General features: G+C 38.1%; 1 protein-coding gene across 2 annotated transcripts in view; it reads left to right on the top strand.

Annotated features, from left to right (window-relative positions):
• SLC16A12 (solute carrier family 16 member 12) overlaps positions 1-19826 on the top strand; it is an 88657-nt gene extending 68831 nt beyond the window's left edge. For both annotated transcript variants that reach the window (XM_063435104.1, XM_063435105.1), the window contains exons 5-7: positions 7376-7967; positions 13221-13480; positions 19220-19826. In XM_063435104.1, coding sequence (XP_063291174.1) covers positions 7376-7967; positions 13221-13480; positions 19220-19443 — 1076 coding nt within the window. In that variant the 3' untranslated portion in view covers positions 19444-19826. The remainder of the gene's footprint in view (positions 1-7375; positions 7968-13220; positions 13481-19219) is intronic.
• The last annotated feature ends 3041 nt before the right edge of the window (positions 19827-22867 follow it).

The following is a 22867-nucleotide window of genomic DNA, read 5'->3' as shown; positions in this document are numbered from 1 at the left end:
ATAGTTGTCCAGTATATCCTGGTACAAATTGAAAGAAAAAACAGAACAAATATCAGTCCAAATTAAAAAAATGGTAATTGTCATGAATGATAGCTGAACAAATAGAGTCATAGTCATAACTCAATCCCCTAGTTTCTTAAATACAGCTTCACAATAAATACATATAATATTGAAGCCAAGTATTAAGCTAAGGCAAAAACATATTAGAATTCTGAATTGTATAAATGTGAACCTGAAACATCGGGGAGAGAGAAGCCCTCCCATCCCTTATGAGTGAATGAACGGAGTAAAATTGAACTCCTCATTTAGTCCTTTAGGGCATAGTGTTTGAAATAAGTAGATCCAGCGGGGCTCTGCCTTAAGTAGAGAGATATTAATATCTCCCTTCCGATGATTAGGAAATATTTTTTGGATCACCTGAAACTTTAGTGCACTGTGTTTAGATGCATGGTTTAATCGTACATGTTTAGCAATAGGAGTATCAATATGTAGATTGGTGATGGAGTTGATATGTTGTAATTGCTGGTACGTTTTGCCAATGTACTGTAACCCACATTCGCAGGTTATGAGATAGATGACATTAGTGGAACTACAGTTAATAAAAGAACTAATAACTATGTCTTTGGATGTTCTTTTATTATACACAGTTTTAGATGGTAAAATGAAGTCACAGGCCTTACAGTGACAACATTAGAAAAGGCCTTTAGTTTGGAGCCATGTAGATGTAATTTGTGCTGGTGTTAAATGGCTATGTGTCAAATGATCTGCCAAGTTTCTTGCTCTTCGATAGGACATTGAAGGCTGATTAGTGATCGTATTTTTGAGGCATGTATCATACTGTAATACCAGCCAGTTTCTGCTCAACACTTGTTGTGCCTGGTTCCAATGTTTGTCGTATGTACCTATAAATCTAGTTACGCCTGGAGATGTTGATATATTTCCAGGGGGTCTATGTAAGCTCTCAGATCTATCAACAGCTTTAGTTCTTTGATAGGCTTTTTTTTTTTTACAAATTCTGTTAGGATAGTCCTGACTTTAAAATCTGTTTCTTAATTCCTTAGCTTCCTTCTCATAGTCTTCCTGGATAGAGCAATTCCTTTTCGCTCTTAGATATTGGCCATAAGGTATATTGGCCTTAACATGGTGTGGATGGAAACTTTGCCAATGAAGCAAACTGTTGGTTGCCGTGGGTTTCATAAATAATGACGTGGTGATTTCCCCATTGTCTAGAATGTTAATTTCCAAATCCAGGAAGACCAGTTGCCTCTCGTGTATAACGTGAGTAAGTTGGAGATTGATTTGATTTTCATTAAGTGTATCTACCATTTCCTTGAACAATGAGAAGGAGCCTAACCAGAAAATGAACACGTCATCTATGTAGCGATACCATTTAAATATACAGTGGGACCTCGGTTTACGAATTTTTCGTTTACCGAGGCGTTCGTTAACCGAGGTTCCACTGTAGATGAAGTAAAATTAGCATTGGAGCTAGTGAATACTATAGTTTCCTCCCACCACCCCAAAAATAAATTAGCGTAACTGGGTGCACACGATGAACCCATGGCATTGCCTCTTAGTTGTAAAAAATATTTAATCGATTTAATCGTTAAACCTCTCGGCCTTTTCAAAAAAATAAGCGACACCTGCTAATCCTTTGTCATGTGGAATGTTATTATACAGTGCCACCACGTCCAGGCTTGCCAGGGATGTATATGGGGGCACTGTAAGGTTTTCTTAGTAGACAAAAAAGTAGGGTCGCAAAGCCACAATGTACCAACACAGGGTGCTACTGAGCAAGGGTCAGCAAACTCCAAGAAATACGTATTAAAGGGACACTATAGTCACCTGAACAACTACAGCTTAATGTAGTTGTTCAGGTATGATCTATAGCTCCCTGCAGGAAATCTTATGTAAACACTGTATTTTCAGAGAAAATACAGTGTTTACATTGATTGATAGGAATACCTCCGGTGGCCATCACCAGAGGGACTTCCTATCATGCAGGGCCCTAAAAAGGCCCTAAAAAGGCCCTGTAAAATACGTCTGACGTGTGCAGGAGAGAGAAGGTACTGTGTGCGCGCCTTCTCTCTCCAGCCTGTCAGCAGAGGAGGGGGGCGGGCAAAGACCGCAAGCTGAGCTGTCAGTCAGCTCAGCTCACGGCCGCGCACACCGCGCGCATGCGTGGTAGTGCACTCAGGACTTCAGAGGGCGGCATGAATGCTGCCCTCTGAAGTATGTGCGCATGTGCAGCAAAGCCGCGCATGCGCACAAGGGAGCAATGACGCTTCCAAATGGAAGCGTCTGATTGCTCCCTGCTCGCCCCCGCCTATTTCGTCATTTTGACGAAATAGGGTGCACGGCTTCACGAGGCTCCCGGCGCTGGAACCAGGTGAGTAAATTCGGCTGCCTGGAGAGTCCCTTTAATGAAAAAAATCTCAGGCACTCACTGTAATTGGTTACCAGGCAGGTTTATTTCAACGTTTCGACCTATACAGGTCTTTATCAAGCTAACACAACAGTGACAGAATTGCATTTATATACACAGATCATGCAAACAAATAATTATTGTGTAATTACAAATTTAATTAGATAGACATATTTTTAAAATAATTCAATCAATAAATCAAGGCATTGCATCAGAGCCTCAAAAAACATGGAAATAAATGAACAAGTAAATGGCTAAGGACAAGAATAAAAAAAGATAAAGGAAGTCCAGATTTAAAAAAAAGACTGCATCCACATTTTTAAACACACATATCTTTTTCAATAAAAGGATCAAATAACCCAAATTGTATAATTGAATGAAAGTACCTGAAGTTGAAAAAGAGTGCGAAGAAAACGGGCCGCCTACACCCGTGCACGGTTATGTCATTCTGGCAAAGGAGGATAAGGTACGGTGGGAAAAAAAGAACTCAAACCCCGAGCGCCTGTGCGGAAAAAACCTAGCCGCGCATGTGTATACTGCTCTAGCAGTGAACAAGGGTGCATGTCTAAGGCACAGGCGGCGCACAGTCATGTGCTTTCGTCCGTGACCAAAAGACATGGACACACGTCTAGGCTAAACGAGTAGACTCAGTCATTAATAGGATTACCAGGACAAATGTCTATCTAATGAAATTTGTAATTACACAATGATTATTTGTTTGTATGATGTGTGTATATAAATGCAATTCTGTCACTGTGGTGTTAGCTTGATAAAGACCTGTATAGGTGGAAATGTTGCAATAAATCTGCCTGGTAACCAATTACAGTGAGTGCCTGAGATTTTTTTCGTTATTAAATGTACCTTGGCACACCCCAGCCTGGGGAAAATGTCTGCTTGTGCCCAATGCAACAGCCAACATAAAAGTCATCCCAAAGCTAATCTTTAAACTAATACATGCTGGGACAGAATGCACAGAGAGTTACTCATGTGATTATTCATTAACCCCATAAGGACGCAGCTTCAAAAACTGGACTTGCCCTTAAGGACATGAGCCATTTTTGCATTTTTTGCTGTTTGTGTTCAAACACAATTTGCCACAATTTGCCACAATTTGTCATTTATTGCACCAACACATATTATATGCCGTTTTTTAGAAGGCAAAAAGGGCTTTAATTTGATGTACATATACATAGATAATTTATTATTAATTATTAAAAAAAATGCCAAAAAATGGGGAAAAACAAAACAAAAAAACATTTTTTCTACACAGTTTTGGCAATAATAGCATGTGCATAATATGTCCAACTTAGAAAAAGTAATTTAAAAAAATATTTATTTATGTGTCTTGATTTATAGAGTACATAATAAGTATAGGATTCCAGATTATTTTGAAAGTTACAGGTCACAAAATAAAAGGACTAAAATAAAATTTCAATGTGAAACAATTTTAGAAGTTGGTATGTTTGTCTTATAGGTAGCCATCACAGAAAACAAACACTGTCCATTTTTCATTTTGGAGTAGTTTAGCTGGTTGGTTATTCAAACTTCCCCACAAACACATAGTATTTATTAAAAGAATACACCCCGGGGTAACTCAAAAGGCATATTTTGAATCTTAGCATGAGATAATTTTTTCGCTAGTTTGTTCCAGGTTTATTGGTAATGAGCATTTTTTTTTATATATATTTTTTTACTTTTTTAAACTTTCTTGAAACTTTTTTTACACTTTTACATTTTTTAGAATACTAAGGCAGATCAGAGGAGCATTAATCCCGGGATCGCTGTGATCACAGTGATCTGGGGTTAATTTTAGCTTTAAATGCTTCTCCAGCATTTAGGCAGCTGAACCAAAAACATATCTTGGAAATGTTTTTTTTTTTTTTTAATTCTGCTATTTTGGCCTAAATCTTGAAATTCACTTTGAATTCTTGCCAATTCACACTGACAGTATTCCTTCTAAATTTCTAACTGTAGCCAGCTCATCTATAGTCACTATTAATACAGCCTAAATTTAATATTTTTGGATAAACTTTTCACATTATTTAATATTTTTGGATAAACTTTGATTTTTTTTTATATTAAAATTTAAAAAAAATATATCCTATATAAAACTGTATATTGACTATCTAAATATTAACATATTAAATCATTTAAAAAGTGCATCCAAAAATATGAAATCATTTGCAAAGCGGACATTCGACCGCCCAAATCAAAAATAAATAAAAATCACTTTTTAGTAGATATACCTTCAATAAAAACTTGCATGTATTTAATTATGTATTTTATCATTGGAGTTAAAACCAGCTTGCAAAAACTGCAGATCTCTTGTCTGCTGCCTTTGCAAGCCCTCCCCTTCTAACTCCTACCAGTGTTTCTGTCGCTGTCCAATCACAGACTTCCCAATACAGCTCAATAAAAAGTCTTTACAAGGCAGGTGCTCTGGTCTATTGCTGCTTCTTGAGTACAGTGCAAATACGCTAATCAAACTAGGAAGTAACAGGAACTTTTATCTGCTTAAAAAGCCAGGGGGTGTAACCAGTATAATTTATAAAGAAAAGGTAGCAGGCTGAAAAAGCTAGTAGGACAGAATAAAATACTGTACATAATAAAATACTGTATATCTTACTTATCAGTTACCACTTTAAAAAGAAACAGAGAAAGTGTACATCTATGCCGACTGCTACTGGTTACAAAGCACCCACCCAGGACTAGAAATTGCAAAAATAGAAATAATGAAAGCAGCCAGTATACACACAAACTTTCCACCAGGATTGGGTTGGAGTTAAAGTGAATATAACAGGTGGATTCACTAAACAGTGAAAAATAGATGGATAATAAACAGAACCAAAAATGGGATATCTGGAGCAGTGATAAATGCTTAAATGACAAATATACTAGAAATATATAAGTCGCTAAAATTTAGTCCATATATTTGAAATAAAAGGTGCTGTCCTTATATAGGGCCAAGTGTTTCAGCTTACAATAACACTGTTTGGAATACTCCAGTTATGGAGAAAAAGTCATGAGATTCCAAGTAGCTTAAAAAATAATATAGCTTAATGCTGTCTCTTTAATGAATAAAGTATATATACAGATGTAAAATATATCAATGTCTTTAGATAACTTGTGATGTGATGATGGATTATCTGGTGGATCTAAAATACAGAAGACAGAGACATAGTGCTCTCTGCAAATAATTTTATTATACAAATAAAGGAATACAATACACTCACAGGAATATATGCAAAAGTGGTTCACCGCATGGAAGGTGGTCTAAGTCTGCATTAGAAAATCCCCTCATTACTCCCAACTGCCAGCTAGGGAGAAGGTCAGGTTTTTCGGAATGTGTATGCAGCCGCTGTTTGATGCTGGCGTGCGTTCCACTGCAGACTCGGTTTGCGTTCCACTTTGCTGTTCCTGTCTTATGAGATGCTGCCTTACGCGTTTCATGAAACAACCGTTCACTTCATCAGAGGTTAGGGGGTCCCCCCCATCAAGGGGGTATCTGCCTGTCATTTCTTGTGTTAGGCTTTTAACCCTTACATTACTGTCAATACTTTCAATTGACTAAATCTCGCCTGGCAGTCCATATTCTTACATTAAATATCAATATCACGCTTCCTAAGAATAAAACAGATATGAATCTATATACAACAATTTAAATATAAAATCATTACATTAAAACATCACAACATGATAAAAATATGAATTTATATTAGTATATACTTCAAAGTTGTGTCAACATAAAAATGGCACAAAAAGAACGAACAAAAAGGTACACAAAATCCTTAAAAACCGTTAGGATCCTTAAAATTGTTAAAATACATCACTTCAAATCATTGAAATATATTGCTGGTGACATTTTTACATATTTGTATGATAAGTTCTACTAATATAAAAAGCCGTCGTGGTACACTGCCTTAAAAATGTTCATTACTTGAATTATTCCTTATTATGCCTTATCTGGATACCTTGAAACATTAGATAGATAAAGACAGACTGCACAGGAAAATGTTGATACACTGGCTGCTGTACTCTATCTACCTTGAGTTTAATCACTGACTTTGTAGAAGAGAAACTACAAGATCGGTAATACACTGTTTGTAAGAATATCGGAACCGATGGGGATATTTATATTAATGAAAACAAATCACTAGGAGCTGATTGGGCATTGATTGTTAAGTCCGCTCTTTGGAGTAGTGAAAGATCATTTGGAAAAGTGTATCTATATATAGAACCTGTTACCAATAAATTGTTAATACTGGTATAGATAAAAAAAATACTTATAGTAAGATGACCCCTAATCCTATAAGTGCATATAGAACAAAATGTATATATAAAGAAGAAAAAGCATAAAACATATAAATGAAATATACAAAGTCAATATCAGGAGATATTCTATGTAAATAATGCGTAAACAAATATCACAAAATCTATCAAAAAGTAAAAATGAGTAAAAATGAGTTAAACAGATAAAATATACTCGGATATCTAAAACCTAAAATTAAACGAATTAGAGAATCCTATACATTTCCCACACCTAAAAAAAGCCAGAATTCTCTGAGCCTCCCTTGTTACTCATTTCTTTTCTTGTTGTCGGAGCCAGTATAATTAATACATTTACATTTCTATTGATATCTGCCCTTTTTCCAAAATGAAGACAATAGGATGCACTCTTCACACATAAAGCTTGTCAGCAAGCTAAAGTGCTTTAGGGGTCTGGAATGTCCCTTTAAATTAAATCCTATTTTAGCCTGTGTTTAGTAAATACCTGTAAACACTTTAATGAAAAAACATTGGCATATGTACATTAATTCTGTAGTAGCATTTTTGTCTAGTGGTTCTAGCGCCAGTTTTGCATTAGATGTATGCTTGTTGTTGGACTTTATTTGTTATTCCTTAAAAAAAAAGAAAAAAAACCTTTTTTTTTTCTCTTCCTTTTTTTTTTAGGTGTTGGCTTTGCACTATGTTACAGCCCCGCCATTGCAATGGTAGGACAATACTTTGAGAAAAGAAAAGCTTTGGCGTATGGAATTGCTATGTCTGGAAGTGGGATCGGAACCTTCGTTTTAGCTCCCGTCGTTCAGCTGTTAATTGAACAGTATTCCTGGCGTGGAGCATTACTGATTCTTGGAGGATTTGTCGCAAACCTCTGTGTTTGCGGAGCTCTAATGCGACCTATTAAGTTTAAGGGGGAAGACTTTACACATTATCCATTAAAGCAAGAAGTTACTCCAGAAGAATCCAACAAAAATAATGTACATTCAACAGCTACATGTACGTCACTGGGCCCGGACTGCACTCATAAAAGTCTTTGCTACTGTTCTCAGAAGGAATATAGCTTTATTCTGAAGCCAAACTTTATCATACTTTCCATATCGTTTCTTTTTCTGGCCTATGGATGTAGCCCTCCTTTTGTCTACCTTGTGCCTTATGCTCTAAGTGTTGGCGTTAGCCATCAACAAGCTGCCTTTCTAATGTCGATTCTTGGCATCATAGACATTGTGGGGAACATCACTTTTGGCTGGTTAACAGACAGAAGGTAATTCATTTCATATCAATTTACCAAGAGAAAATGCTAAGCAAAGAGGTTATGATTGTGAGATTATGAACATTTTTTTTTTTGCTGTAAATATAAAAATACAAAAGAGAGAATTGTTGTGATAATTGTCAGGAATTGAAGAGAATTCAAAGTGAAATTTAAATGTAAGGCCAAAATCGTTGATTTGGTATATTTCTTTAATCCAGATATGATTCCAGTTCAGCAATTGTGGTCTAAATGTTTTAATTCACTTTGAATTATCCTTAAATTGTCACATTAGTAAATAACCCTAACATCGGCCCTCAATTTAATATTGGTGGATAAGCTTTCTGAATTATTTCATATTTTTGGATAAAATTTTAAAATACTAAATCATTTGGAAAGCTTATACAACAATATTAAAGCTAGGCCATTGTCTGCGAGGTTATTGCTTTTATGCAATCTACAGTAGTGACATGCTTTATGGCACTTTGACTAATATCGTCTTTTTTAATTGGGTTTAGATAATGAATCTTAACTATCTCCACAATTTGAAAGTTAACAACACGAATGAAGGTAGCACATTATTTATTTATTATTGTTACTTTTAATGTCAAGCCTTATTGCATCCTTAATATAATATTTGACAGAATTACTCTGTTTATGGATTTTATGCACACTAGCAAATAAAAAAATAAAATGCAAGCAAATCACTTTACAGTGATACTGACTTTACCGCAGTGGTATGTAACTTAATGCCCCTTGGTAACGAGGTAAGACTATATTTTTAAGATTCTGTCATGATGAAATGTGATAAAATACAAATACATCATCAAAGTAATAAAAAGGAAAAGAACTCGACACGGTTGCAGAAAATGGGTTTGTAGCACCAATCTCTATAATATAAACAACGTGAAAAATAAGTGTTACACAAACTGCAACTAAATAAGCAATAACAATGCATAGTAAAAAAAAAAAAACATAGAATTCGGATCAGCAAATAGAAAAAGGGGAGACAATAAAAATAATGTTAATAAGGAAATATATGTGCATGATCAGAGTTTCCAGGAAACCTTGCCAAGGTCCGAAATCGGTAGCTGGAGAGTAGGTATCAGGTATATCGGGTGGGCATGTCCATAATATACGTAGCAGAAATAATTCAAACCATTTCTCCAATCCAGAGATGACCTAACTCCTCAGACCCAATCAATAATAAAAAAATGGGCAGTGGTATAAGTTCTAGGGCATATTTATTGCATAGGAAACAGCGATAATGTTTTGCCTCAATCTTGATAAAGGCTCTCACAGAGTCAAAATGTTGTTGCTGTATCTTATTCATTAAATCTGTCCTGGACCGTATACCTATGCCCAGTCATTTTTATTTTATGATTCAGATAGCATCACTATCAGGGCCGGACTGGGGATGCAAAGCAGCCCTGGGAAAAAAAATCTATGCCAGCCCCATAAGTCATTGCGCCATATATTGTCGCATGTAATATGTAAGGCCATGTCTTGCCACCCCAGATGATTGATTAATTATATATATATATATATATACACATATATATATATATGTGTGTGTGTATATATATATATATATATATATATATATATATATATATATATATATATATATATATATTGCTTTTTCTAATATAATATATTGGTCCTTTCAGAGTAAAACATTTAATTATACAGTAAGCATACTCGCATGCAGACACAGACAATCTCACTGACACACACAAGCTCATTGATACACAGCCTCATAGACAAACAATTTCACTAATATACATAAGCCCATTGACATAAAAACACAAGCTCACTCACTAGCAGACACACACACACATGCAAGCAAGCAAACTCACTAGCAGGCGCACACACACACAGCTTAATGTAGTGGTTCTGGTGTCTATAGCCTGTCCCTGCAGGCTTTTGAATGTAAACACTGACTTTTCAGAGAAAAGGCAGTGTTTACATTGCTTCCTAGTGACACCTCTAGTGACAGACACTCAGACGGTCACTAGAGGCGCTTCCTGTGTCAGTGCGGTTTGGCTGAGATCATTAAGCTTGATGATCTCAGTCATAGAGGCAGAGACCAGCATGACGTTGGAAAAAAAAAAGTGAGTAAAACACACACAGACACTACGACTGACACACACACACCATGACAGACATACACACACCATGACACAGACAGACACACACACACCATGATACAGACACACAGTGACACAGAGACACACACACGACACAGACACACATACACACACCATGACACAGACAGACACACACACACACACACACACAGCATGACACACACACACAGCATGACACAGACACACACACAGCATGACACACACACACACACAGCATGACACAGACACACACACAGCATGACACAGACAGACACACTCCCACTGACATACATACTTGTTGCTACCTGTGTGGGTGGGCAGACTGATAGGTGCCCCTCCCCTTCTGTGCCCTCTTGTGCCCCCTGTCCTCCTGTGTGCTTTTTAGCCCCTTCCCCTCCTGTGCCCTTATGTAGCACCCTCCCTTCCTGTGCCCTCTTTAGCCCCCTCCCGTGCCCCCTTTAGCCACCTCCCTTCCTGTGCCCTCTTTAGCCCCATCCCGTGCCCTCTTTAGCCCCCCTTCCGACTTGTACCCTCTTCAGCCCCTTTTGTGCTCATCTTTTGGCCCCTCTCCCCTTCCTGTGACCTCTTAGCCCCCTCCCCTCCTGTGCCCTTTGTTACCCCCCCTCCCTTCCTGTGACCTCTTAGCCCCCTCCCCTCCTGTGCCCTTTGTTACCCCCCCTCCCCTTCCTGTGACCTCTTAGCCCCCTCCCCTCCTGTGCCCTTTGTTACCCCCCTCCCCTTCCTGTGACCTCTTAGCCCCCTCCCCTCCTGTGCCCTTTGTTACCCCCCACCCTCCCCTTCCTGTGACCTTTGTTACTCCCCCCCACCCCCTCCCCTCCTGTGCTCACCTTCCAGCCCAGCCAGCCTTCCTGAAGCTCTTCTTGCGGCCGCAGGGGAAGCTCTTCTTGTGGCCGCAGGGGGAGCAGGCTGTTCTGTCTCTGCTCCCCCTCCCTCGCGCGCAGCTTAATGAGACCGGGGCCGGAATATGACGTCATATTCCGGCACCGGTCTCTTTCTAGCGTGAGGGAGGGGGAGCAGAGACAGAACAGCCTGCTCCCCCTGCGGCCGCAAGAAGAGCTTCCCCTGCGGCCGCAAGGAGAGCTTCCCCTGCGGCCGCCATCCAAGCTCTCCATGCGGCCGCAGGACATCCACATGTCTCCCCGGCCCCAGGTGCCGACGGCCCACCGGGAAATTTCCCGGTATCCCTGTGGGCCAGTCCGGCCCTGGTCACTATAGATTACACAGCCTTTAAAGTGGTGTGTAGTCCCACTGTGCATTAATTCCAGGATAGGTTACTGAGCACAACAGCCACACATGGGTTGCCTATATTCTGATAACTGCTGAAGCAACTGTTTATGAACTTCAATGTCCTGCATTTCATCCTAAGAGCAGAACAAGCATGTGTAAACATGCACATATGCTGCACTTTACCACTGTTCTCCTGACACTGTGTGACAGAGGACCACGTGCAACTCATGTATCACATGATAAACCTTCCTAACATTGTATGATAATAGAGACCTTTCAGCATCTCTTTCAAAATCTTACTGCTAACTTCCCAAAGGGGTCAGTCAATAGCATGACTAGTGGTTTAGCTCTTATAGTACCTGAGGGTTAGAGATGTTCTTGTTTTAAACAGTTACACAACTCCCTGTCACTACATTAATCCCTGAATCATAATCTGTCTGTGGCAATGGATGCCATTTCTTTATAAAATATAAATCCAAAGGCTAATCTTTGAATGGCTAGAGTTCTGTGTCTTTGTGAATTATCCTAGTGAAAACAGAACAGGACAAACATGATCTCCGCTACCAAACCTTAAATAAATAGCCCTTCTTTGCCAGCTAACCATGTTGTCTCCATTCTATGGATCATCAAATACATTTATTCTGTGTAGAAACTAAAACAGAATTGTTTAGCTGCTGAATAATTGAGTGTATTAATCTGTCTGGTGGTCAAAATTTAATATTTGTGTCAATGAACTTAATGGAGACATAATAGATAAAAAGACAACAGTCAATATAAAGCAAAATCCATGGGTTCAACAGGTAGCCTGTGTGATAGAATTTATCTTGATTCCAAGGCTCAAGCTTATAGGTGTCATATTAAAAATTCTATATTGAAATTGGCTAACTTGGACTCAGGAAATGCTTGATGCTTAAAATGACACTTAAGACCATATATGTCTAGTTCCGGGAGCAGATAGCCCCCACCTGAGATGTCTCTTCTCTAATCATTCTGTTTCTCGGAACTTATTTGTTATATGTACATGACGCTCATCCCTATGTCTTATCTGTACTCCTTTTACCCTTTCACTCCCTTCCTACTACTGTCCTATGAGTATTTGCACGTAAGAACTTACTTTTTAATGTATAAAAACCCAGCTGGCGAATAAACGACAGAGGCTTATTTTGAATACCAACAAGTGTCTGGTGTCTAATTTGCACTCCTACAAGTGCACTTGTAATAACAATTTGGGCTTCCTCTGAATATAACAAAGATCAATATTTGGATCTATATCACACGTAAAGTGCAATTTATTTAGGCAGTGAACACAACAAAATGTGACATTTTGGCCCAATGGCCTCAATCATGATACGTGATTAAGGCCATTGTGCTGAAACATTGTATTTTGTTGTGTTCAAAGCTCAAATAAATTGCACTTTGCATCCTAACTGTTGAACCAGTGGATTTTGCTTTATATTCTAAATATTGAGAGGTTGCGGGCATCTACTACGGAATACTGGGAGGTGCATTGATTCCCTTTTACAAGAGTGCCACACCATGACAAATTCTAAAAGTAACAGTCAAATTAAACTATTCTGCAAATACAGTAGAGAAAACGATTATGAATCTAGCTTGTAAGAAAATCTACTTTCCAATGATGACCTCTAGTGGTGTAAAGAAATTCATCAATTTGACCCTACATCCTAGGTATTATTCCATAGAGGGAAGAACAACACCTAATTCAGCAGCCTGAACTCTTTCTTTAAAATCCACGGTGCCTCTGGACTTGTGACCAAATAAACTTCTATATTAGCAATCAATATGACAAAATAACGTCAGCAAGTTTAAACTTGTGTAATTTAAATGTTATTTGTTTATTTATATATATTTTTATATTTTTTTTTGGTGACAGTTTCCTTAAGAAGCATCGATATTTCTGCTACCTCATAGCCGTGGGACTGGATGGATTGTGTTGCCTTTTCCTGCCGATTCTTCGGTGCTTCCAGTTGCTTGTGCCTTTTTCTGTTACGTTTGGATATTTCGATGGAGCGTATGTCGCACTGATTCCAGTAGTGACTGGAGATGTTGTAGGACCATCAAATTTGTCATCTGCTCTGGGTGTGGTTTTCTTTTTACATGCTGTGCCATATTTAGTGAGCCCACCTATTTCAGGTATGAGGTCCAAGTGAACTTTAATTACGTTTATTTATGAATATGTTTTCCAAGTGATGTGCAGCGTAAGCATCGTAGGATTATAGGACACCTGAAGCATAGTATGGTAATGTAGGCTTATCAAATCCAGATTCCGGACGTATATGCTTTAAGTATATAACACATTATATTGGTGTAACCACTTCTGTAGTGGTATATAACACATTATATTGGTGTACACGTTTCTGTAGTGGTATATAACACATTATATTGGTGTACACGTTTCTGTAGTGGTATATAACACATTATATTGGTGTACACGTTTATGTAGTGGTATATAACACATTATATTAGTGTACCGGCTTCTGTAGTGGTATATAACACATTATATTGGTGTACCCGCTTCTGTAGTGGTATATAACACATTATATTGGTGTACCCGCTTCTGTAGTGGTATATAAAACATTATATTGGTGTACCTGCTTCTGTAGTGGTATATAACACATTATATTAGTGTACCCGCTTCTGTAGTGGTATATAACACATTATATTGGTGTACACACTTCTGTAGTGGTATATAACACATTATATTGGTGTACCCGCTTCTGTAGTGGTATATAACATTATATTGGTGTACCCGCTTCTGTAGTGGTATATAACACATTATATTGGTGTACACACTTCTGTAGTGGTATATAACACATTATATTTGTGTGCCCGCTTCTGTAGTGGTATATAACACAATATACTGGTGTATCTGACAGGCACTGGATGCACTTTTGTGGCAATGACCGCGTAAAACGTGGTCATGTGATGGAGAAGCCACCATAGAAAAGCATTGAGTCAATGCTTTCCCATGTCCAAGGTTGGATGTGAGCATAGAGCTTGTAGCGCATGCAAATTGGGTCCCCAATGCTCCTCTATGAAGAGCATTGGATTGGACATCAATGGTGGGGGCCATGCAGCCTCAGTGATGTTGCACAGAAAGGTAAACAGTGCCAAAGGAGCCTCAGAGCTGGAAAACGGTAAGCAAAACTAAAGTTTGAAATGCATATGAATATTTCCAGAACCCTGAGATGGAATTTTATAGACATGCATTCGTTGCACTTTTCCTTCAAAGAAATTGATTTGTCGTCTATTAAAAAAAAATATTTGACGTCTATTAAAACATGCACTATTGGGATATATATTTTAGGGTTTGTGTTAGTTTAAATCACGCCTTCCCAAACTCCGGCCCACCAGATGTTGCTGAACTACAACTCCCATGATTCTCAGCCTATCTATTTCATTCATAGAATCATGGGAGTTGTAGTTCATCAACATCTGGAGGGCCTGAGTTTGGGGAAGCCTGATTTAAATGTTAGTGTGAATGTCCTCCTTCAGTCTCAGAGTAGAAACGTTGTATCCAACAGTATCACAGTTTACACTGGGACATCAACCCACTTTCAAAATTGTGCCATAGTATATTTTTTAAAATATTTAATTTTTACTATAGTCAGGATAAAATCCATATTCAGGAATATCATACCGGTGAATTTAAGTCAGAGGTCAACATACCAAGGCAAGCTTATTGGGCTTCACACTTCAATTAGCTGTGTGAGGTATAAGAAACCAGAATATGTGGATGGGTACCTGAGCAATCTTCTTGCCAAAGATAAAACCCAGCACTAAGAAACTGGATAACATGTGATCTACATGTTGCTTAGTACTTAATCATGAAAGAACACATATTTCCATAATTTACAATCTACATTATATTGTTTAAAAACTAATAGAACAAGTTTGGCAGAGGAGTTATCTTGAAGAAAAACCAAAAAAAAAAAAAAAACACCTGCAGTTAAACACAGCATGACATAATTTGCTAAATAGTTTTAAGTAAAATAATCAGCTGTATGTAATTCCAATTGCATGTATAAATAGAGGCAGTTGCAATACCATATTTACTCACTAGTGGTCAGGCTATAAAAAGAAAAGCAGCAACAAACAAATATTATATGTTAACTTTTTTCAATTTTTTTTTAGCTTCTTGTCTTTTTATGTAGTGTAAACTACACCAACCTCAAGTAATGACAATATAAGCATTACATTTTGTAAAGTAATTTACACGTTTTAATTCCTGTAACATAGGAGACCCATACTATGTAAACAAAATCAGCATACATCATAGGTGCAATTTCACTATAATCTAAAGTATAAGAATCCTTTACTTGGGATTGGTCATTCTGTAGAGCAGTGCTCCTCAAGTCATGATTTAGGGATTACCAAGGTGTGTCTAAGGCAGGGGTTCTCAACCCAGTCCTCAAGGACCCCCTACCAGTCCATGATTTAGGGATTACCCAGGTGTTTCTAAGGTGTTTTGAAAAAGAAAAGAAACACACCTTAGAGTCTAAGTCCCCGTCCCCCCCCTTTTTCTAAACACCTTTGACACACCCAGGTAATCCCTAAATCCTGGACTGTTAGGTTTGCCTTGAGGAGAGGGGTGAGGAGCACAGCTCTAGAGTACCAACATACAAAAAATTATGAACAAAATGACTAACTGGCTTGCTCACTAAAATCTGAGTACATTCTAGATCTGCTCCAGTCTGAGTAAATTTTACCTGCTTTTTGCAAATAAATCTACTGAAATCTGCAATATTTGGCCAATGGCTGTGCAAGCCAACTGCTGGACAATTGTCATAAAGTAAATAGATAAATTGGAATAAACGGGTGTCCCCAGAACCCATAGTAGGGAGGGATGCAGGATTGTGTTCATGTTTAATATTTCATAACTAAGGCAACAAAGTGAGGATTTAAAAATGGAGCACATGGACAATGCATCATTGCTAACCTTTTTTATTTCAGTGTGCCTGTGCATTTATTTATGTCTTAACTATTTGCTGTCTGTACTGCACTTACGTTCAGGTGTCAGTCAGATTAGATTTATGATTCTATTTTGATTAAAATCATAAATGACCAACTGCAAATTCGGAACTGGTCACTGGGTTCTAGCATTCTGAACTATCCGGGAAAGGGGGGGTTAAAGTATTGGGTACATTTATTTCTAACAATAAATTTGAAGCCCACATAAAGGGACAATCAAAAAAGGAAATGATACAGGAATCTGAAATTAGACTTAGTATATATGTCCAATCACCAAACAAGTGATTCTAAAAGTCAGGTAAGTTAGAAAGATGTACACAAAATGGTGGGGATATTAAAGGAATACTTTAGTGTAAGGAATACAAAGTTGAATTCTTAACACTGCCCCATGCTCCCCCACAATTATCAAAGGGTTTAAAAGTTATTTTTTACTAACCTTATTGCAGCGCTGAGGTCCCTTGTTGCAGGCTCTGGCTCTGCCTCCTCAGATGTCATTACAAGGATGCATGCATTAGGCCTTCCTCATAAGAAAGCATTGAATCATTGAAAACGTGGATATATTCATGCTGAATACCAGGAAGCACCTCTAATGGCATTTAGTGGCTATCTGTTCCTCTAATATTGCAATGTTTTAGCTGCAGAGTTAAGGGGACTGGAACACTGCACCCAGACCACTTCAGTGAGATGAACTGGTCTGGGTGCCTATAGAGTCCCTTTAACTATTATACTGGTACTATATAGGCTATCCAACTGTATTTTAAGTATAAAGAAGGTACACAATAACAGTAGCAGAAGACAGAAAAAGGTCATAAGCTAAACTAAACAAAATATAGATCTAAATCTACTAATAATACTTTTACAATACATCTAATTCTGCTAAAAGTACTCTGACTACAATAGTCTGAAGGACAGAAATATAATCAGTATACACTGATCAACCATAACATTTACCCCAACTGCCTAATATTGTGTAGGTCCCCCTTATGCTCCTAAAATAGATCCGATGTGTTGAGGCATGGACTCCACAAGACCTCTGACATGTTCTTTGGTGTCTCGCACCAAGACATTAGCACCAGATCCTTTAACCCCTTAAGGACCAAACCTCTGGAATAAAAGGGAATCATGACATGTCACACATGTCATGTGTCCTTAAGGGGTTAAGTCCTGCAAGTTGTTCCAGCACAACCTACAGATGCTAAATTAGATTGAGATATGGAGAAATTGGAGGCCAAAGCAACACCTTGAGTTCTTTGTCATGTTCCTCAAGCCATACCTGAACAATATTTATGCAGTGTGTGAAGGTGCATTATCCTGCTGAAAGATGCCACTGCCATCAGGAACACCATTGCCATGAAGGGATGTACATGGTCTGCAAAAATCTGGTACATATCAAAATAACATCCACAAGATTGCCAGGACCCAAGGTTTCCCAGCAGAACAGAACATGCCCAGAGCATAATGCTACCTCCGCCTGCCTGCCTTCTTCCCATAGGGCACTTCATGGGCACTCTTTCTGCGAGTATGCATCCCCATATACAGCAAACTGTGATGCACTTTGTGTTCTGACACCTTTCTATCATGACCAGTATTAGTTTTTTTTAGCAATTTGAGCTACAGTAGTGATCGGACCAGACTGGCTAGCTTTTACCCTTCATGTGCATTATCGAGCCCATCTCTTTCTGCTTCCAACACATGAAATTCAAGAACTGACTGCTCAACAGATGCCTGATATGTATCACACCTCTTGACAGGTGCCAGTGCAACAATACAATTAATGTTCTTCACGTCACCTGTCAGTGGTTTTAATGTTGTGGTTGATCAGTGCATATAGGCTTTCAAAAAGAGCCAATACTGTATAACGACCACTAGATGGAGACATGAAACCAGTTAATGAAGTAATAATCAGCGGTGGTACCAAGCAGGAAACATCTTACTAGATACAGTTAGATAGATCAGACAAATAGAATTTTACTAAGGAGTACCCCAATGTAACTAATACATATTGAAGAGTGTATAGAGACAAGACAGACAGAGTTAATACCTGAGCTTCACTAAGAGCCTACTGATACGGGAGAAAAAAAATTAGATAATCGTAGAGTAGATCAAGGGAAGACAGGTCCATTACCTCGACGTTTGAAGTATATATATACACCAAAAGATACCCTCATATAGATGCACAGAGAGTAAATCACCTCTCTTCCCAAGTAAGTCTACTGGCAATAGGTATTAAATACTAAAATATGCTGTAGTCCTCTGATAGGTCTTAGTGGTAAAGGTGGAATGTGCATATCTGCAGTAAATAAGTAAAGGCACCAATCAGCAACCTACTATCCAGTATACAAGCCACTCCTGCAATGGAAATGATGCCCTGACCACAAAAAGTGCTCAAGAAGTGTGTGGTAGTGTACAACTAACAATCAAAAGACAAAAGTAAGGAAAAGGCTACATGGTCCAACACAAGTTTCAGCGCATTTGCTGCACCCTCATCAGGAACCTGAAATGTAAAATGTAAGGTCAAAAAATCCTCTAAGTGAGCTGTGCTTCCAATTTGGTTTCTCTGGCCTTCAATTTCAAATATTCTTTAAATTCACTTTGAATTCTCACCCTAGTGGATTACATAGATAACCTAACTCCTCCCTGAAACATCCTGAGCATCCACTGGTCTGCCGTACGTCAATAGCATATCTGTGGGTGAATCATTTGCCCACCCACGTGGGTGGTCCAAATGCCGGGTAGATTAACTAAGCAGTGACTTCAATTTTCAATACTTAATAACCACTTAAATTAGGAAATGTATCTACTGTAGTTAATAACTCATCAGATTCTCTTGGTACTGTCATTAGCTATACAGGACTATACGGAGCTTATGAACTAATTAACATTTGTATTGTCTTTTAAAAGGATTGTTGGTGGATACAACGGGGGATTACACTGCAGCATTCCTCCTAAGTGGATTCTCCATGATATTTTGTTCAGTTCTTTTGGGTTTCTCCAAAGTGATAAAGAAGATTAAGAACAAGAAGCTGTCACTAACTGTGCCTACAACAGATACAAGACAAGAAATTTGGACTAATGGTGACTTGCCCCATACGGTCACCGAGGATCTGAATCAGAAGGAGGTGTAACTGCATTCTGTAATACTGTGAGCACACGGAAATGTCGGATTTTGATTTTTTCTGGACTTCTACTCTTGTGCAATGTGACAACTTATTTTTTTATAATCTGTTATTTCTAGTTGGTAGAAGTTGCACCCACGGATGGCTTGTGTGTATTAACAATACAGTATCACGTTACTACATTCATCGCTATTTAAGAAAGCACATTTTTCTAATTACATTTGTAATTTGCCAATCCAAAGTTATTTGTATACCTGAAGAAGAGTTATTTGCACATCAAATGCAGAAATCCTGCACTTTACCATGAATATCATAGACAACAAAAATGAAGTTACCATGATTACAAAGAAAGTGTGTCAAAACTGGAAATTAAAATTCAGATCTATTATACAGTTACAGTTTCATGTCTGATTAATTCTGTGATACCAGAATCATATTGTGGATGTTAAGCCTATAACTAACTTTATTTAATGGCGTATAGCAGGTTGATTGCATTCTGGATCATACATGTCTTTATATTTTTGATACACTTGTGGTTCTAATGCCAACATTGTTACCTGACAAGTTTACCTCACTATGGAACATGCGAGTTGATTTGCTTGCAAAAAAAATATGTTAATCAATGAAGCAGAACATGTTGACTGTGTTATGGAGGCATCTGTGCCTTTATTTATGGGACTTGCTTAAGGTGATCATTCCTCTTTGTTTCCTGACAAATATCACCGTAATAAGGCAAATATTATTAAACTAAAATTTGAATTCATCCTTAACAAGTAAAACTTGTTCTAGAAAATACCTAATACCATTTAATAAATAAAAAGATTGCAAACATTTAACCCCTTCAGGACGGAGTCAATAGTGCACATTCTGATCAAAACAAAACGTAAACAAAAACTGGAATTTGCGCCACATATCTGTTCAACCGTAATTTACCGCTGTCACATTAACTGCACCCACACTTATTATATATCATTTTGTTCAGGAGAAACAGGGCTTTAATTTATCATTAACTATTCATATATGGAACATAATTTATTATAATTAAAATGAAAAAAAAAATTGAGAAAATAAGATTTTTTTTTTTAAATTGTTTTTCCGTCTGACATTTTAGCTGTGAATGTCATAATACTGTTAGGTTTTACTGCCAAAAAAATGCACATATTTGTAATCAGTGATGTCTCACGAGTACAACAGTACCCCCCATTAACAGGTTTTATGGTGTTTTGGAAAGTTACAGGGTCAAATATAGAATGTTCCATTTTCAAATAGAAATTTGCCAGATTAGTAATGTTACCCTTGAGACGGTGTGGTAGCCCAGGAATGAGAATTACTCCCATAATGGCATACCATTTGAAAAAGTAGACAAGCCAAGGTATTGAAAGTGGGGTATATTTTGTCTTTTTTAGTAGCCATTTAGTCACAAACACTGGCCAAAGTTAGTGTTCATATTTGTTTTTGTGTGAAAAAAGCAAAAAAACCTAATATTTGGCTAAGTGGCTACTAAGAAAGACTGGACATACCCCACTTGCAATACCTCGGGTTGTCTACTTTTGCAAATGGTATGCCATCATAATTCTCATTCCTGGGCTACCATACGCTCTCAAAGGCAACATAACCAATCTGGCAAATTTCAATGTCAAAAAAATGAAATGCAAGCCTTATATGTGACTCTCTAACTTTCCAAAACACCATAAAACCCGTACATGGGGGGTACTGTAATTCTCGGGAGACTTCACTAAACACAAATATTAGTGTTTTAAAACAGTAAAACATATTACAACAATAATATAGTCCATAAAAGTGTCGTTCGTTTGTAAAAAATAAAAATAAAAACTTTTACTTAAAATATCATCGTTGTAATACAATTTACCAGTTTGAAACACTAATATTTGTGTTCAGCAAAGTCTCCTGAGTAAACCAGTACCCCCTATGTACAGGGTTTATGTTTTTTCCCCCATGGGAAAGCATTGGATTGACTAAAAATGGGCAATTCTGATGTCACCAAGGGGGCGGGAAATAAGGTGAGCTTTAATTCCTTTTAAGAAGGGGGGAGGGGGGGAGCAAGCCACCTAAATGGTGGGTATAGCATTATAGGGTCAGGAATACATGTTTCTGTTCCTGACCCTATAGTGTTCCTTTAAGAAATACATATTTTAAACATCTATAGTACTGAAGTCCAGTTTGGCTGATCAGGATCCACCACCACTCCCTGGCCCCCTCACACTCCGATAGACCTTTACCTTAGGTCCGACCACGTCTGGACACTGGTTCCCTGAACCGCTGTCCTGCTGTTGGCGGAAACTATTTCCCTGCGGTACCCTATGAGAAATGTCTGGGCAAGTCCTCACCCTGCGGTGTCTATTTGTAGTCTGGAGCCTTGAGATCTTGGCGTGGTCTGGAGTGATGCGAGGAAGCATGCGGTTGCGCAAGATCTCCCAGACCCGTGCACCCAATCAATCAAATTCACGGAGAAGTGTCTCCTCTGCTTCAAGTATGCCACCAGGTCGCAGAGGCAGCGTATGCCCGCAGGAACTTGGCAGTAGCGAATCCAAAAGTCAGCTGAGTGTTCTGTCAACAAGTAGCCAAGTTTTGAGCCCAAATTGTGCTGAGCAAGTACCATAAGTATTTGGCGTAATAATTAGATTTTTGAAGGAGCTCCTGTCACATGGGACTAGGTTGGTTGGCTGTCAGTGTTTTTTCCGTGTATAAGACGCCCCCAATTTTAGACTAAATACATTTAGAAGAATACATAGTGTTATACACATAGTCATATACACATAATACGTTCGTTAGCTACACCACTCAGTTTACCCCAAGATATTGAGGAATATCCACTCACTTAATAGTACATGGAGCTTATGTCCTTGAATAATGGAAATATTTAACAATAAAAATAAAGACATTTTAAAAAGTACACCCGAAGCACAACGTCAGGCGTACTTATTAAAATGTCCTGATTTTTATTGTTAAAATAAAGAAAAAAGAGTTTCGACATATGGCTACACCATTGTCTTTTTTCTTTATTACTCACCTTGCTTCACATGTAGGGAGCACTACGCACTTTTTTTTGCGTGGTTATTGGTTAAGGGACTCTTGATGCAGGTAGGCACTAGCTTTGTGTGGTGCCAAGGTAAACAGGGACAAGTATGTGTGCTGATCTATAAAAGTCTTACTGTTTACTCCCATTAGCTGGGAATCTTGTTACTGTTGTAGGTAGCATCAGTGCCCCATGTCTCTGACCCTCTAGAGGTATTGCTATTAAGGGGTTAATAGTGTCCTATTATAGGACCTCAGCATATTATTTAGAAACTTACTCCTAGACAGGGTTTATTTCCCTTGTGTACTCTTAAGATTTCATTCTCACCCATTATTTTGGTATGAGCCGATATATCCTCCTATATTATCTACCTGCCCGAACATTAAGATAATAGTT

The sequence above is a fragment of the Pelobates fuscus genome, chromosome 10, assembly GCF_036172605.1.
Source record: "Pelobates fuscus isolate aPelFus1 chromosome 10, aPelFus1.pri, whole genome shotgun sequence".
NCBI classification, from domain to species: domain Eukaryota; kingdom Metazoa; phylum Chordata; class Amphibia; order Anura; family Pelobatidae; genus Pelobates; species Pelobates fuscus.
Note: the sequence above shows the minus strand (reverse complement) of the source record. Positions and strands in the feature narration are given on the sequence as shown.